Source organism: Myodes glareolus, chromosome 24, assembly GCF_982192425.1.
Source record: "Myodes glareolus chromosome 24, mMyoGla1.1, whole genome shotgun sequence".
Lineage (NCBI taxonomy): Eukaryota > Metazoa > Chordata > Mammalia > Rodentia > Cricetidae > Myodes > Myodes glareolus.
This window is the reverse complement of record NC_142049.1, coordinates 28,666,515-28,684,232: the sequence shown is the minus strand read 5'-3', so window position 1 is coordinate 28,684,232 and position 17,718 is coordinate 28,666,515. Positions and strand designations below refer to the sequence as shown.

The 17,718-nt window shown below is 45.1% G+C and overlaps 1 protein-coding gene across 2 annotated transcripts in view; it reads right to left on the bottom strand.

Moving 5' to 3' along the window:
- Nucleotides 1-17,718, bottom strand: part of Lrrc28 (leucine rich repeat containing 28) — a 121,154-nt gene that overhangs the window by 6,746 nt on the left and 96,690 nt on the right. For both annotated transcript variants that reach the window (XM_048434807.3, XM_048434808.3), the window contains 2 exons: nucleotides 12,498-12,673; nucleotides 10,222-10,381 (listed from right to left, as the gene is read on the bottom strand). In XM_048434807.3, the coding sequence (XP_048290764.3) occupies nucleotides 10,222-10,381; nucleotides 12,498-12,673 (336 nt within the window). The remainder of the gene's footprint in view (nucleotides 1-10,221; nucleotides 10,382-12,497; nucleotides 12,674-17,718) is intronic.

Here is a 17,718-nt window from a genome sequence, read left to right as displayed (position 1 = left end):
TGCAGTGGGACTGAAAGGGCCTGATCTGGTAGCTGTGAAACATGAAAGGGCAGGCCTACCCTCTGCTACCTCTTCTGCTTCCTGCCTCATCACGTGTCCTGCCACTGAGGTGCCACCACAGCCGACCTGAGCCTAGACCCATGCTCTTGGGTGGAACTTGTTCTGTAGACCAGGCTGGTTTCGAACTCAGAGATAGGCCTGCCTCTGTCTCTTGGGTGCTGGGATAAAAGGTATGCACCGATGCCATGCCTGGCTACACATGTGCACTCCAAAAGATCTTGCTGGGAGTAGGGAATACCAGTTTTGTATACTGAACACCTTTCAACAGTATTCTCACTATATAGCACAGTGTCAAAAATGCAGAGCTGGAGGCTGATTGCTAGGGTTCAAACCCCAGCTCCACCATGAGACTCGGCCCTCATAACATGGAGATTACAGTTATGGCAGACCGCAGGGAAGTGCTGAGGCACACAGTTCAACTTAGCAACAGCTGAGCAAGGAGGCACATTAGACTGTCATACGGTGTGGAAACGTTCTCCTTCCAAGCTGGAGCTCCTGGTGCCAGGTCTTTTCACTGCACCCCCGGGCCCAGTTGTTCAAAAGCAGAGCTATTAACCGCCCAAACCCAAATGTACTTCATACTGTCTGCCAGGCAAAGCTCACTCAGCACTACGGGAAGAGTCGTGCAGGGTGTTTCTGAACACCCTGGTGATTTGAGCGACCTTTTAGAGACTATGGTAGCTGCTTTTATGCCAAATCGCTTAGGCTGTGGGCTCCAATTATTTAGGCAGTTATTGTTTTTAGGTGTGATTAATATTTAAATGAACAGAAATGAGCTAAGCAGATCACCCCTCCCATAAAGTAGGTGCACCTCTTCCAACTGATCACAAAAGCTAAGGTGTAGAATATTCTTCCCAAGACAAGAAGCCCTGCTTGCACCTCCCAGCTGCTACCCTGCAGCATCAAGTGCTGCGAGTTTCCACTCTTAGCCCACGCTGCGGGTGTGAGCAGCAGCTCTCACAACTGCCCCTGAAACCAGTAAACTTTTCCCTCTCTCCCTTCCTCATCCAGAGGGGAAAAAGAGAATCTCTATGAGAACTTGCTACAGTGAAGGGGTGGCTTGCTGTAATGAACACTGGGAATGTGGAAACAGTGCCCACACTGGGCAACAGGTAGAGGCTGGAATAGTTTCAGGTACATGATAGAAATAAATCTGTTGAGAGAAACAATAGTTCTCTCATTTCAAATGGGGCCACGTATCCTCCAGCTGCCCCTGTCATACAGTCGGAACAGAGACACTGCGTTCCTGTTCGCCATGAACAGGGCTCTGCCTAGGAGGAGCTATAGCCTAAGTTTTGCCCATACCTAATTTAAACAATATTTGCACTTAAGAGTTGATGCCGAAAATCAAAACAACTCTGAGATTTCATCTTACACCTGTAAGAATGGTCAAGATCAAAAACACTGATGACAACTTATGCTGGAGAGGTTGTGGGGAAAGGGGAACACTCCTGCATTGCTGGTGGGAGTGCAAAGTGATTCAGCCACTTTGGAGTCAATGTGGTGATTTCTCAGAAAATTAGGAAACAACCTTCCTTAAGACCCAGCAATACCACTTTTGGGTATATATCCAAAGGATGCTCAACCATGCCACAAAGACATGTGCTCAACTATATTCATAGCAGCATTATTTGTCATAGCCAGAACCTGGAAACAACCTAAATGCCCCTTAACCAAAGAATGAATAAGGAAAATGTGGTACATTTACACATTGGAGTACTACACAGCAGAGAAAAATAATAACATCTTGAAATTTGCAGGCAAATGGATGGAGCTAGAAAACATCATTCTGAGTGCAGTAACCCAGACCCAGAAAGAAAATTATCACATGTACTCACTCATAAGTGGTTTTTAAACATAAAGAAACAAAAGAGCAAAGAAAACTATCCCACAAATCACAATCCCAGAGAACGTAGACAACAATGAGGACTCTAAGAGAGACATACATAGATCTAATCTACATGAAAAGTAGAAAAAGACAAGATCTCCTGAGTAAACTGGGAGCATGGGGATCATGGGAGAGGGTTGAAGGGGAAGGGAAAGGCAGGGAGGGGAGCAGAGATAAATGTAGAGCTCAATAAAAATCAATTAAAAAAAAAGTTGATGCCAAAGGTGCTGAACGTTCCTTCCAGTGTTTCCCGGCTGTCTGCGGTTTATCTCGAGAACTCTGTTTAGTTGTGTGTCCCGCTTTTCTAAATTGGGTTATGTTTTCTAGTTCTTTTTCTAATTTTCTTAGATATTAACCCTCTATTGGATATATAATTGGTAAAGATTTTCCCATTCTGTAGCCGGCCACTTTGCCTGAGTGATGGTGTTATTTTTCAAACAGAAGCTTTTCAGTTTCATGAGGCCTCATTTGCTGTTCTTAGCGTCTGCTCACAAAGTCCTTTTCTGTGCCACCGAGTTCAAGGCTATTTCCCTCCTTCTCTTCTATCAGATACAGCCTTACATTGGGGTCTTTGGTCCATTCAGAGTTGAATTTTGTGCAGGGTGATAAATAGGGATCTACTTACATTCTTCTATATGTAGCCACCCAGTTTGACCAGCACCAGTTGTTGAAGATGACATTTTTCTCCACTGTATATTTTTGACTTCTTTGTCAAAAATCAGGTGCCCAGAGGTATGTGGGCTTATGTCTGGGTGTACCTGTCAGCTTGTGTCTGGAGTCTCAGGACTATGGAGACCAGTCTGGCTTACAGGAAAGAAAAGTGAAAAAGTACTGATGCTGAAGGGGGAGAGGGCTTTACATATTGGGATGCGGTGAGTTATTCTGTAAGACAGGCATGGACTGTGAACTTGGGGCTGGAACTACATGAGGGCTTCAAATTCCTTTCCTAACGACAATGCCAAACCTTTGGGAATCTACTGCATGTTATTAACAACTTGACTGGTACTCCCAATGCACAGTTATATAGTTTCCACTCTCAGCTCTACTCCATCATCTGGGGAGAGCTTACGCGATGATTAGTTGGCTTCCAGTAGGCAATGATTTAATCTATTACATCTATGAAATATATTAAAAATAAAGAACTGATTTTGTAAAGCTCCCAGATAGTGGACTACATGGTAGTAGAGGGCAGTGCATCTCAGAGGGCATGGGGGTTCAGCTCACTTCCCCACATGCCCTGCCCTGTGCAACTCTTCCCTCTGGCTGCTCATCAGGAGCCTTGGTAATATTCTGGTGACAGACAAAAATAAGGGCTTCCCTGAGCTATGTGCTGTTCCAGAAGATTACCTGAACCCAAAGAAGAGGTGACATGCTGTCACATTGTCTCTAAATATGTTTACAGCCATTGATCAATGTCACCTTCACATGGTCGGAGAAGCTTCTGCTTTCTGTGGGTTAGCGGTGACTCATAATTGGTCAAGGCACTGAGAGTAAGCAACTCTTGAATGCCAAGCTCCAAACAGAGTATCTACATAACGACCTCAAGGCATATGGAACACTGTGGAAGAGGGTTTGGAAAGAATGTAAGGGCCAGAGGTTAGGAAAGGCTGCTATGAAATCCTGTCTCTAGTGGTTGCACCCATGAACGCACAGCAGTGATGGTTACACCTGCACAAGACTGAACCCATCAAAACTCTACTGGGGAGGGGCTTTGGAAACCCCACACTTCCATGAGGAATGATGCTATTGATTACTGGGGAAAAGGGCATCATACTTCAAGGCGGTGTAGCACTGTTAAGTTGTCCTTCCTCAAGTAAATAGTCCCCACCCATGTTCATACAAAGAATCCCAATTAAAAGCAGTAGATCTCTGTCTCTGTCTCTGTCTCTGTCTCTGTCTCTCTCTCTCTCTCTCTCTCTCACACACACACACACACACACACACCACACAAGGATATTAACATAGGAAGATTTGTTGAGATGAGAAAGGGGCTGGATGTAGAGAGAAGGGGTTAAGAGAACCACAGAAGAGCATACAGTCAAAGTACAATATACAAATGGACATACATATGACATTGTAAATAAACAAATTTGAAATGCTTATAAAAAAAGAAGTGAAACTTCCGGGTTTTAATAAATCTCAAATGTGTGAGAGATTGTTCTTAGAACAGCTTTATCTTTTCCAAATTCCTCATAGGGGGTCCCAGCCCCAGTATCCCAGAATGTGACTACATGGGACTGACTTGTGTCTTTTCCATATGCATAAACTGAATCCCCAACCTCCAAGGTGAAGGGACGTGCAGACAGACTTTTGGAAGGTATTTAAATGACGTCGTGAGGGTGGGACCCTGACATGGTTAGTGCCCTTGTAGGAGACACCAGACAGCTAGTGCTGTCTTTTCTCTTTCTCTCAGTAAGAAACTTGCTGTCTGTAAGCCAGAAAGGAAGCCCTCACCAGACCAAACATGCAGGTATTCTGATTTGTGACTTCTACCCTTCAGAACTGTAAGAAAATAATTCCTGAGATTCAAGCCACCTGAACTATAGGATTCTGCTATGGCAGCCTGTCCTTGTATAAGTAATAATTAAAACACAGTCACTAGGGTAGGACTGAATCCATTATATCTGGTGTCCTCACAACAGGGACAATTCAAAGAGGCACAATCTAGAGGGGAGATAATGGGAGTATGAAGTCATGCACAAGTTAAGGAGAGAGGCCTGGCCCAGGAAGGTCCTGTCAGAGCCTCAGAAAGACCCAGCTGTGCTGACATCTTGACCTCAGGCTTCCAACCTCTGACCCAAGACAACACAGTGAGGCTGGCTAGCTCGTGCTATCTGTTCAAACCAGCGAACTGATGCCACTGGAGAATGGTGTAGTCACCCTCCTGTTAGGAAACAGAACGTAAGAGACTCCTTTCACGCTTTGGAAAAGTCAGATGTGTATTACAGTCTAATAAACGATATAGTAAATGCAACTCCTCCATTTTAATAAATAGGTGATAAAGTCTTGGGAATGAAAAATGGTTTTCTATGCATCCAAAGCCATGAATTTACTAGCTAGTCTTCCCTGTTACATATATGAATGTTTAGTAGTTACAGCTTATGTGAAATATTGTTACTTTGTTAAATTTAGGAAAAAACTAACACTTCTATGAACATTATTTTAAGAGAATAGTCGATATGCTCCCTTTTAAAATAATACCAGATGTCTACATGAATTAAGATCCTGGGTGACAAAACACATTGTTTTTTTTTTAAAGTATTTTCTTTTTTAAAACATTTTATTCTTTTTTTTTTCCATTATACATACCAATCCAAGTTTCCACTCCCTCCACATACCCTCCCATAAGGCACATTGCTTTGGAGAAGGTCCAGGGCCCTCCCTACTATATCTAGACTAAGCAAGGTATCCATCCAAAGAGAATAGGTTTCCCCAAAAGCCAGTACACGTAGTAGGGATAAATCCCTCAATTCTTCACAGACCTTGAAAGAACAATAATCAACTTCATATGGAAAAACAAAAAACCCAGGATAACCAAAACAATCGTGTACAATAAAGGAACTGCCGGAGGCATCACCATCCCTGACATCAAGCTCTATCACAGAGCTACAGAAATGAAAACAGCTTGGTATTGGCACAAAAACAGGGAGGTTAACCAATTGAATCGAATCAAAGACCCGGATATTAATCCACATACCTCTGAACACCTGATTTTTAACAAAGAAGCTAAAATTATACAATGGAAAAAAGAAAGCATCCTCAACAAATGGTTCTGGCATAACTGGATGTCAACATGTAGAAGAATGAAAATTGATTCATATCTATCCCCATGCACAAAACTCAAGCCAAATGGATTAAAGACCTTAATATAAATCTGACCACACTCTGATAGAAGACTTTCTCTGATAGAAGAGAAAGTGGAAAGTACTCTTCAATGCATGGGCACAAGAGACCACTTCCTAAATATAACCCCAGTAGCACAGTCACTGAGAGCAACAATAAGTAAATGGGACCTCCTGAAACTGAGAAGCTTCTGTAAAGCAAAGAACACAGTCCATAAGACAAAAAGGCAGCCTACTGAATGAGAAAAGATCTTCACATCAGACAAAGGACTGATCTCCAAAATATATAAAGAACTCAAGAAATTAGACATCAAAATTCTAAATAACCCAATTGAAAAATGGGGTACAGAATTAAACAGAATTCCCAACAGAAGAATCTTTAATGGCCAAAAGATACTTAAGGAAATGTTCAACATCCTTAGCCATCAGGGAAATACAAATCAAAACAACTCTGAGATAACATCTTACACCTGTCAGAATGGCTAAGATCAAAAACACTAATGATAGCTTACGCTGGAGAGGATGTGGAGTAAGGGGAACACTCATCCATTGCTGGTGGGAATGCAAACTTGTACAACCACTTTGGAAATCAGTATGGCGGTTTCTCAGAAAATTGGGAGTCAACCTACCTCAGGATCCTGCAAAACCACTCTTGGGCGCTCCCCCTCCCCCAATACATTGTTTTAATATAAACTAAACTGAACACATTAGAAAATTTCAAAATAATATTATCTAAACCTTTTAGAGTTTATGAGACTGGAAATACTTATTTTGTTTCTTACAATAAGCTACAGGAAATGTAAGCATTTGGGCTTCGTTATAAAAGAAAGACTACAGGAGTAAAGGCCACGCTCCCGATACAATGTCCCCAGCAACGGGGGAAGGAGTGCTGGCTGCTGATGAGAAGAAAGCTACAGACTTTCAATTTCATACCCCAGCCTTAACCCACAGAAACCCACGATGATATCCTGGTACTTCTTTCCTGCTTAAACAAGGCCCCTGGCTCTGCTCAGCAAAAGGGCACTCCACCTAAGCCCCGGCTACTCACACATGCGTCTTTACAGTCGTACTATCACACGTATGTCTGAGATGAGAGAAGCATACACACACTTCTAAGTACAAGTGGGGACATTAGTACTCCTGACTGGAATCATGATTATGTTGCCCAAATGTCATGTAAAGGTAACACAACAATCTACTTACTTTAGTGACTTCTATGGTAAGAAGAGAGTCTGTTTACAGTGGGCACTTGGAACACCAGTTCCCAGCTGTGTGTGCACTGAGGAAGCCTGGGAAACCGCACAGCAGTGACACATGAGGATTTGCTAACAGCAGCTGAACAAGCAAACGAGGGTTTTCTACGACAGGTTGCTTAGAGGAAGATCCCTTGCTAAAGACACAATAAAGAAAGAATGGCAAGGCCCTAAGCTATGACAATAAATAACACCGCCCTGTGCACTTCACGTAGATTTGACTGATTCTTCATAATGACGGTGCTCAGAACACATTATCCTCAATCTATAGCCAGGAAGATGAAAATCAGAGATAGTCAACTATCTGCCCCAGATCTCCCAGGTGGAGAGTTAGAAACAGGGCCATGCACTCAATCGCTTCACGCTTCTGTTCTCATAGATGGGACTACTTTGTTCATCTATTCCCTACAGTAATTCCCTGGGAACCTGTCTGTCCTCTTTCACTTAAAGGCAATCCCATTAAGTTTGGTTACACGATCACCTAAGATTAGAAATAATCTGCTATATAATATATATGTGTTATATGTTGTTATTGGTTTCGTCCACAATTCCTGCCCCAGAAATTTCTTCCCAAGGTAAGCCAAAGTTATGTTAATCTTATCCCACTTTTCTGTGATACAGCAGGCAATAAAACATTGACCTGATCTTATGTAATAGCAGTTCCTTAAATCTTAAGACCCTTGTCATTCCAGAAGGTTCTGCACATAACCTAGAGGGAAGAACAACACGTGACACATGCACAGAGAGGCCTAGAAGAATGCTTAGAACGAAACCTAGTGGATTCCCACACCAGGTCTACCAGTAACCAGATCACACAGTCTTAGAAAGACATCCAGTGGATTCCCGCACCAGGTCTACCAACAACCAGACCATAGCCTTTGAACGACACGCAGTGGATTCCCACATCCGGTCTACCAGCAACCAGTGGATTCTTGCACCAGGTCTATCAGCAACCAGACCACAGCCTTAGAAAGACACCCAGTGGATTCCCGTACCAGGTTTACCAGCAAATAGAAAACACAGTGAAGTTTCCATAAAAACCCACAGGACATGTTCAGGGCTTTCAGATAGTTGGGTATGGGATTCTGGGAGGTTGGCACACTCAGGGGGAGGGCGGAACACTCCATACTTCTTCCCCAGGCCTCTTCTGAGTATCCTGCATATGTACTCTCTGAGATGCTTTTTACAAGAAGTTGGTTTAAATATTTCCCTGGGTTCTGTGAGTTGCTCAAGTAAATTAATTGAACCCAAAGAAGGGACTTTGGAAGCCCCAGTGTGTACCCACTGGGTTACACACTGGGTTAGTTAGAAGCACAAGTTAGCTGGGGCTTTTGAGTAGTACCTAGGCGGGGTGGGCAGCCTTGGGGTCTGAGCCTCAGCCTGTGGATCTACCGTGTCCAGGTAGACCGTGTCAGACAACTGGGGCTGTGTGCGTGTGAAAACCCTCCAACACTCTGCTGGGTATACAGGAAAACAGCACATGGGGCTTGTTTGTTTTTCCCAGAGCAAGCATCAAATTAAAAAGCTTCAGAGGAGAGCTACTGTGTGCAGAAAACATTAAAAAAAATACAAAAATGTTGAAATAGGAACCTAACGCATATCAAATAGGATTATCCAGGGCAAGGAAAACTATGCACAGCTTGGGAAGGAGCAGGCAGAGACACAGAGGAGGTAGCCCCATTTGCTGAGTAACTAACACGTGCCAGGTGTTTGCCTTCCTCATCTGCTAACCTAAGTATGGCCAACTATGCAGACTGCTCTTGCCCCATTCTGAGGCTCAGGGAAGCCGGGCAAGCTGCCCACGTTCTCAGTGCAAAGTCTCTGATTTTTATCTCCTATCCCATATAGATTAAGAACCAAAAAACAGGGCTGCGGGTATTGAGTCTTGCCTAGAATACCCACAAAGCTGCGGGCTCTATTCCCAAGACCTTGGAGGAAAAAAAGGAAGGAAACAAAAAGACAGGAAGGGAGAGTAGAAACCTTGGAAAGGGTTTTATAAAGTGATCCTAACAACATTGGGTGGTAGCAAATACCTGTGAGACCATTTACCCCCCGCCCCAGGAGGCTGAGGCAGAAAGATCTTGTGTTTGAGGCCAGCCTAGGTTGTCACATAACGAGATTATGTCTCAAACAAAAATGATCACAATGGAAGCGCTTGCTGGCATCAACAACCACCCGGAAACTTCCCCGCCCCAAACGCCATCCTCCACAGACAAGTTAGGTATCAGACTTTTTTTCTTCCTCCTAGCTTTGATGTATTCAAACTTAGGCTGGATGCAGTGGTGCCTGTCGGCGATCCCAGCATTTTGGAAGCAGAGGTAGGAGGATAAAGCTATCCTCTGCTATTCAGCTAGTTTCATGCTTGTCTGGGCTATATGAGACCCTGTCTCAAAAACAAAACAAAACAAATAAAATCAGATGTAAAATCCCACAAGGCACGGCCAGGCACATGGGGATTTTCTGATGCTTTCCTACCTTTCTCTGTCTGGCATTCTTTCTCTAAATAACAGTATCGGCTCTGGATTTTACTTAGCGAACATTCTTCATGAATTCAAGGCATTCTGCCAAGAAATACAGAGTGGCATGGGAATGCCGCTGAAAGAGTTAGAGTCAGAGCAGAAACAAGTCTGTGTGTGCACAGTGTGGCCACACACTTTCGGTTATGCCAGGCGAACACCAGGGCTGAGCTCTCCGCATACGAAGGTTGTCTCCCCTTGCACCAGGGGTCGAGCTGCTCTGAACAACACGCGCGGCTGTGTGTGTGCTCTGAACAAATCCTAAAGCCTAAGGGGGGCAGCCAGGCTTTCTCTAGTAGTGAAAATGGCCTCACTTCATTTAGCCCAGAGCTTCTCAACTTTCCTATTGCTGTGACCATTTAATACAGTTCCTCTTGCTGTCGTGACTCCCAACCATACAATTATTTTATTGCTACTTCATAACTGTAATTTTGCTACTGTTATGAATTGTTATGTAAGTATCTGTTTTTCAGTGGTCTTAGGTGGCCCCTGTGAAAGGGTCATTCAATCCCGCCAAAGGAATCATGACCCACAGGTTGAGAACTGCTGATTTAGCCCCTTTTAGCTGTAGAGTCAACACCCCTTCCATGCATGACCCCCCAACTCCCGCGCTGCACCCCTGGCCCAGGTGTGAACCACGGTGCCCACTTAGGCCTGATTACCCCTGGTGCAGGCCTGCCATCGGTGTCTCTCTCAAGGGGAAGAGCTTGGGATAGACGAAGGTAAACATGGGCTCACTACACCGGTGACAGTGCCCCAGGGGGCAGTGTAGCAGCTCCAGGAGACTTCTGGGTAATGAGAATGGAGACAAGAAGTTCAGATCTGGAACAGAAGAGAAAAATCAGGCAGATGAGTGAAAAATCCATTTCCTTAAACTGGACGTTTGAAAACACTTCTCTTTGTTACCAAATAAGCTCAAACAGTTAAAAGTATTTCACGATGGAAATTCTGTTATCTGATAGGTATTCAGTAAAATCTAACATTATTAGGAAATGAAAGATGTTTTTTATATTTTTGACACTAAGGGAAAATGAAAATCCACTCTTTTAAGAGCAGCTAGAAGCTGTCCCGAGGCAGAGGCAAGGAAAGAATTAGATCAAATAGTCTTTAGGAACGAGGATCAAAAGGCGTCCGTCTGCGGCGCGGGCTCTGCAGCCTTTCCTAAGTCAGAGAACTGGAGGAGGGCCAGGCCTGGCGGCTCCCACCAGCCCCACTGCGCTCTCCCTGAAGCTACCGGGCCCTGCTCAATTAACTGCCAATGAAAGCTAAATTATGAAAAGGCTAATTACTGGAGACTATCAGATGCTGGAAGTCCAAGAGGATGAGCGAAAAATCAGGAGACCAAGCTTTTCCTTGTTTCAATTCTCATGAACAAAAACGGTGAACGCTCTTCCCCGGCCCAGTCGGAGCCACAAAGGCCAGCAAACCCTCTCGGCACCCAGGCAGTTGACACGGGCTTACACTGTCTTAACGCTCATGTTAAACACACACTGGAAGGGGGAACGCACCAATGAGGTTGGGTCTGAAGTTTGCCAGCCAATCTCAGCAAGGAAACAGAAGTTTTTAGCCTTTTATATCTTCTTAGAATGAGCAAAACCCACTTAGAAAAAAATGTAATTTATATATAAGTAAACAACTGAAATTTTCCTGTTCAGTATAAGCAAAAGAGATAAACAAAAAACAGCTTCCAGACCAGCGATATGGCTCAGTAGGTAAGAGTGATTGTCACCAAATCTGAAGACCTGAGTTTGATCTCTGGAACACACATGGAACTAACTCCTCCAGTTACTCTCTGACCTCCACATGTACACAGTGCGAGTGCATACATGCATGTACACACACACACACACTCACACATATGCACACTCCATAAATAAATCTTTAAAAATAGATTAATTATGGACTAACTAGATATTCCTGGAAGGATCAGTTGTTTTCTGTTGTTGTTTTAGTTGAACTCCACACTCCCTCCCCAAATGCAAAGACAAAGTATTTAGCAGCTTTAAAAACACGTAAGTTGTCTCAGTAGTTAAGAGCACTTGACACTCCACAAGTGGACTGAGTTTGAGTCCCAGCACCCATGTCAGGTGTGGGGAAATGTGATGCCCTGTTCTGGCCTCCACGGAAGCCCTCACCCCATACATATACTCACATACTAATACACACACGAACAAATATTTAAAAGCATGAAATGTATTTTCTTATTAACACTGTTCTGGTCACTGTTTATTCATGTTTGCCTCCTTTCTCCCTCCGTTTCTGTTGCTGCTGGAATGGGTCTCAGCACACTCACTGCACATGCTCGACTACTCAGCCCCATCTAGGTGCTTTCCTGAGGAGCCTCAGATACGTGTCAACAACACCTCTGCAGTCCACATATGGCCAGACCTGTTCCAAAGCAAGCATTGGCCTGCTTGACAGCTCTGCCAAAGGCTTCTCGTATTTCTTTACCTTACCTTTGCAGGAAACAAGAAGACAGAAAGGCAGAGCCCGGCTCTTCTGGAGGAGATATTTAACTCTGCTTCACCACTGCCAGCCTTTCACCTCGCCCAAACACACCTGCACACACCAGTTTCTCTAACTTAAAACAGTTTCTCTGGGAACCACTATCCTTTGCAATAAAAACCACACTTTAATGAATGTTCCTGTGTGTCTGCAGAAGAAACCAGTGTTGGAAATATTAAAACTTTTCAAAGAAAAGCCCTAGTCCTACACATATGAGCACAGGGCAAGCTTCAGGGGAGGCTGGGACAGGAAAACCACTAATAAACTCAATACCAGGGAACTAGAGAGTTGGTTAAAATAGTCAATTTAGTGTGAAATGTGTACGTTGTCATGATAGCAACAAAAAAAAATGTAAGATGAAAACTAAAACAGACAGGACAAAAGCCAAGGATTCGCTTCCTGACTGAGACAGAAGAGAGGGCCATGTACGCACCTTTCAGAGCCCTGTGGTAGGTGTGGTAGAGGCTCCGCATGGCCAGCTCCTGCAAGGGCAGGACATGATCCTTCTCTGTGCCAATGGCCTTCACCTCGGCCGGGAGGAAGACGGTCAGCTGCCCGGACGAAAAGGACAGCAGCTTCGCCTCAGACACCTGGATGGTGACGCCACAGCTGCACAAAGACACAGCACAGCGGCATCAGTCGTGAGGTAGGGCTGCGCGCCAGCTCACAAGGCGATCGATCACACGTGCATGCGACAATTCACAGTGACGGAGCTGCCAGTTTCCCTTCACGGCGAGCAGATGCTGACCCAGGCTCTGTACTCAGTCCTGGCTCAGAGACACAAGCAGCAGCTGGAGCGCGGCTGCATGACTCCCGGCAAGGCTGCCTCTGCAGTAGCCTTCCTTCAGAGGCTCTGTGAAGCTTGCCGCGTATGATCCGCTTCCCCTCATTTTACTACCCTTTCTAAGTTTACGCTGCTGGAAGCTTTCAAGTTGATTTTCTTTTCTTGTCTCACCGTACAGGGAATTCACTACATCAATGAAGCTGGCCTTGAACTTGCAGAGACTCCCCTGATTCTGCCTCCTCAGTGCTGGGGTTACAAGCTACACTAACCTGCCGGGCTTCACTTACAGGAGTGAAGCAAGAGCTAGCAATACCTAAGCAGGTAAAGCACGTGCTATGCAAGCCCAACAACATGGGTTTGGATGTCCAGATGGCACCGAGAAACCAGACATACAACACTGACATCTGTAAGCCAAGTGGGTCCCTAGCAAGAGACAGGAGATGGGGACAGTGGACTCGCCAGAAGCCAGCAGGTCAGTTAGTCTGGCTGCAAAGCATCAACAAGGCTGATACTCAAAGTTGAAGTGAAGGTGATACTCAAAGTTCTCTACATATGCTGTGCTGCACACCACATTCCATCCCCATGGCGGGAGTGGGTGGGGAGTGTGGTACTCTCTTGAGTTACAACATGCTTATTTCATATTGTTAACATTTTTGTGTAGATAAAGCTAAACCCATTTAAAGTGACAGACAGTAACTTTAGTGGATCTTTCCACATGCATGTGGGGAGAATATGCGGGCCAGGAATGTTAGCTGTTAGCTGAAGTTTGTTGGTTTTCATCCATGGCATATAGAATGGCCAAGCCATGCTCTTTTCCTGCTCTCTGCCGCAGGGTTGCTCTAACTACCCTTAACTTTGAGACCATCGGGCACCTAATTCCTTTCTTCTACAATGGCAAAGGTTAACATGGGTCCTCTGGGTACCACTGTCCTACTTAGTCTCAGCTGTCAACTTGACACAGCCTAGAGTCATCGGAGGGAACTCAAGAACAGCCCAGATCAGACTGGTCTGCGGCCAGGTCTGTGAGAGAGTGTCTTCATTGATGACTGATATGGGAGGGCCCAGCCCACTGTTGGCAGCACTATTTCTAGGCAGGTGGTCCTGGGCCATGCAAGCAGGCTAGCTGAGCAGGACCAGTACCCAGCATTCCTCCATGGCTCTGCCTGTTTCTTCGCCAACCTCCCTCGGTGATGGAATGCCATTTAGAAGCACATGACAAATCAACCCTTTTCTCCAGAAGTTATTTTTGGTCAGAGTGTTTTCATCACAACAACAGAAAAGCCAACTGGAACAGCTACTAAGACAGGGTCTTTGGCTTTGGCTGGAGAAGTCAAGGATGCGCTGGGCACTGGGAAGCAGAAGCCCTGGGTTCCTCAGTTCATCACAAGTTCATTCCACTGGAAAACAGTTACACTGTAACCCTTCTTGGGGTGGGGGGGGTGGAGGGGTGAGTATGGTAAGGGGGTGGGGGTGGAGGAGGAGCTGAACCAGTCTGTCCGTGGGCCTTTGCGGGTGGATTCAGAGGGGCTCAGTTGACTTAGAGCTCCCTGGTTCAGCAGGAATGAAGGCTGGTGGACTAGAATGCCACACGGAGCGAAGAGCGGTTGTGGTTGCTGTCTCAGAGCCTGGAGACTATGGCTGTGCTTCCATTTCAGGAGCTGGAAAAAGGGACCCGGGTGTACGGGAGAGGGGGCGCAGAAATGTGAGCTGAAGTCAAATGGTTTTAATTCATGGTGAAGACTATTGGATGATAGAGAAAAAGCGAATGATTTTTTTCTAGGCTTCCATCTTCAAACCCTACCTCCAGTCTCTAAGTCAGTCCCAATGCAGTGTGTGTGTGTGTGTGTGTGTGTGTGTGTGTGTGTGTGAGTGTGTGTTCTTCAGTTTCCTCTCTCTATACACATGGAAAAAAGAAAAGCAGTGAGAGACCCTGTTGTAATTTGGGGGAGGGGAACAGCATGTGAGACAGAGGCCACGAGACAGAGCTCAGGTGGGGGGTCTTATGGGGGGGATGAAAGGGAAAGGAGGGAGGGGAGAGGGGAAAACCAGCCTCTGGGGACCAGAGTAGCAGAAGAGAAGAGAGTAGAGAGGGAGCAAGAGAGGGAGGAAGAGAGAGATGTGAGGTGGGCAGGGCCCTTTTAAAGGGGAAGGAAGTGAATGTCCACAGCTCTTAGTGGCTACAGCTGAGGACACCTCCTGTCAGGACCCCAAGGTCAGGCCAGTACAGGTGCCTGAGTACTAACAGACCCTTTCTTTTGCCCCGCCCCTGGCCCTTAATCAAACAGGCTCACACAACACCATAATGCTCTGCTCTTCACATAACCAGGTGGGCCATGAAGCTGGAACTAGAGAAATCATTTGACAGCCATGTCCGGAGTGTGACTGGAACCTTATCCACTATGTTCATCTCGGGTTTTCAGTTTTCCCTCCCATCACCGTATGATGTCACAATAGAAGAAACACACCTATGTAGAGCAGTTATCATTACTGAAGATGATCCTCCCTAAACGGAAACTGCTAGCCACAGAAACGACAACGTAAATACGGCGGAGTTCTAATTGCCCTATCCAAAGGCTGTAGGCTAGTACTTGCTCATACAACCTCAACCGAGTTACCAGTCACTTGAGTCGTGGGCAGACCCGACGGATGAAGATCAACAGCTTGGTTTCTGAGTTCATCACCTTTGGAGATGTTTACCGGTCACTCACATCTCCTGTGCTGTGACCTGCCATTCACACTTTCACCGAGTGTTCAATCGAGTTAAAACATCAGTTCTTGGCAACTTTTTGTTACACACAATGAAATATTTCCATCTGGTCACTTTGGAAACTGTCTTTCCCCACCCTGCAGTCTCTCCCTGATGTCCCATGTGTCCCCCATTTCCTTCACCTAACTCTTGGATTCTGTCAGGAGGATTGTCCTAAAGTTCCTTCTAGTTATTTACCCTACTATTTTACATGAAGGTGCTGTTTATCTTTTTTGTTCACAATATAAATTAGAACAAATTGCAGCATTATCACATAAAACAAGTGGTCACCTGTGAATTGAAATGCTGTCTTCACTGTATTAAGCTCCCAACCAAACACTTTTCAGGACGCTTGAGGAGTTTCTGATCTGTTTCAGTGCTGAATTTTAGTGCGTTGTTAGTCCTAAACGGTTCTGATTAACCCACTGCACAGAAGATTCTATCAGCTGATATGTCTGCTTGCAGGAGCCTTAAATTCTTTATATTAACTCTCAGGTGCTTATTATTCGCCTTGAACCTTATACTAGTTTTATCTGGATATCTCCTAAACGTCCCTAGGATTCAATTCTTTCGATATGAAGTATACTAATGTTTGCTTTCCAAGATCTGTTTTACCAGATGAAGACTCCCCCTGACTCCAGTTTGCTAGTAGGTGTTTATGCTTGTTTGTCTTTTGAATGAGAATGTCTGCTTTTCTTTTCCTTCAGGGTAATCAGGAATATAAAACAATGGCCACCTTAGGGGCCGAAACCCCACTTCAGCTCATCTCAAGCTGCACACTGAGCCAACTGCTAAGTGACTGCAAGCTGCCAGAAGGTCACTGTACCTGTGAGGGGCCAGTCGGGAGTCAGAAAAAATAAAAAATAAATTAAAAAACCCAACTAGCCAAACAAACAAACTCACTCCACCTGTGATTGAACAGGGGAACTCCTAATAACAACCAGTGGAAGGCTATTGACTATTGAAGGAGCTGTAATGGTTAATACTGACTGCCAACTGGACAGGATCTAGAGCCACTTAAGAGACAGATTTCTGGGTGTGTCTGTATGAACATTTCTAGATCAGGCCAGGGTAGGAAGATGCACTCCTCATGTGGGAGCGCCATTCTTTCAGCTGGGGTTAAAGACTGAAGGAAACGGGGGAGCAAGCTGAGCACCAGCATTCTTCTCTCCCTGCTTCCTGGCTGCTCTGCTGTCTCGGCTTCCTGGCAGTAATGGACTGAGTACCTTCAAACCGTGTGCCAGAGCAAACCCTTCCTTCTTCAGCTGCTTCTTGCCTGGTATGTTGTCCTCAAAAAAGCAAATAACCAACCAACCAACCAAACAACAACAAAACAAACCCCTAACCCAGGAGTGTGGGAAAAGCAAGAGCAGAAGGCAGGAGCTCTCCCTCCAGACTATAAGGAAGATAAAAAAGAGGAAACCACAGGAAACCTGCAGCTGCTGGGGACGATTTGGGGCCTACAATTCCTAGGGCGAGGGGTTAGGTTAGGAGAACTGAGCACCACCATGCTCTGTAGGAAGAGGAGGCCACAAGCAAGGAAACAATGACTTAGGAAAATAACAGCCATCTGTCAAGTGGAGTTTTGGCAAATGTCTTATTTTTTGTGGCAACCTGGCAAGGGCATAGTGCCCAGGTATTGAGTCAAACACCAGGCTGGATGTCCTTGTGGAGCTATTTTTAGATGGGATTAACATTTATATTAGTAGATCGTGAGTAAAGCACATCGCCCTCAGAGTAAGACCCATGAGCTCAGATGAGGGCCAAAAGAACAAAGACAGGGCTTCTCCACAGAAAGGGGAATTCTGCCCTTCCCTGCATATCCTGAGGAGCCTCCATGACTGTGGGAACTGAACCCTGACAGATTCATACAGTAAGACAATAGTACCCATTTCCGAACTTTAGTTTTTATTGCACATTTTTAGTGTGATGGGCATTTGTGGATTTCTCTAAAGAGAGCATTCTGACTCGATATCATGAATGGTTCCCATAGGGTTATTTTTATACAGCATAAAATAACCCTGGACCTGGGCAGGACTGATCTGAGTTGTAGCTTGAAGGATATGCTTATATCCACACTGAATAAGGAGAACCCTGAGCAAAAATTAAAACAATAAAAATGTG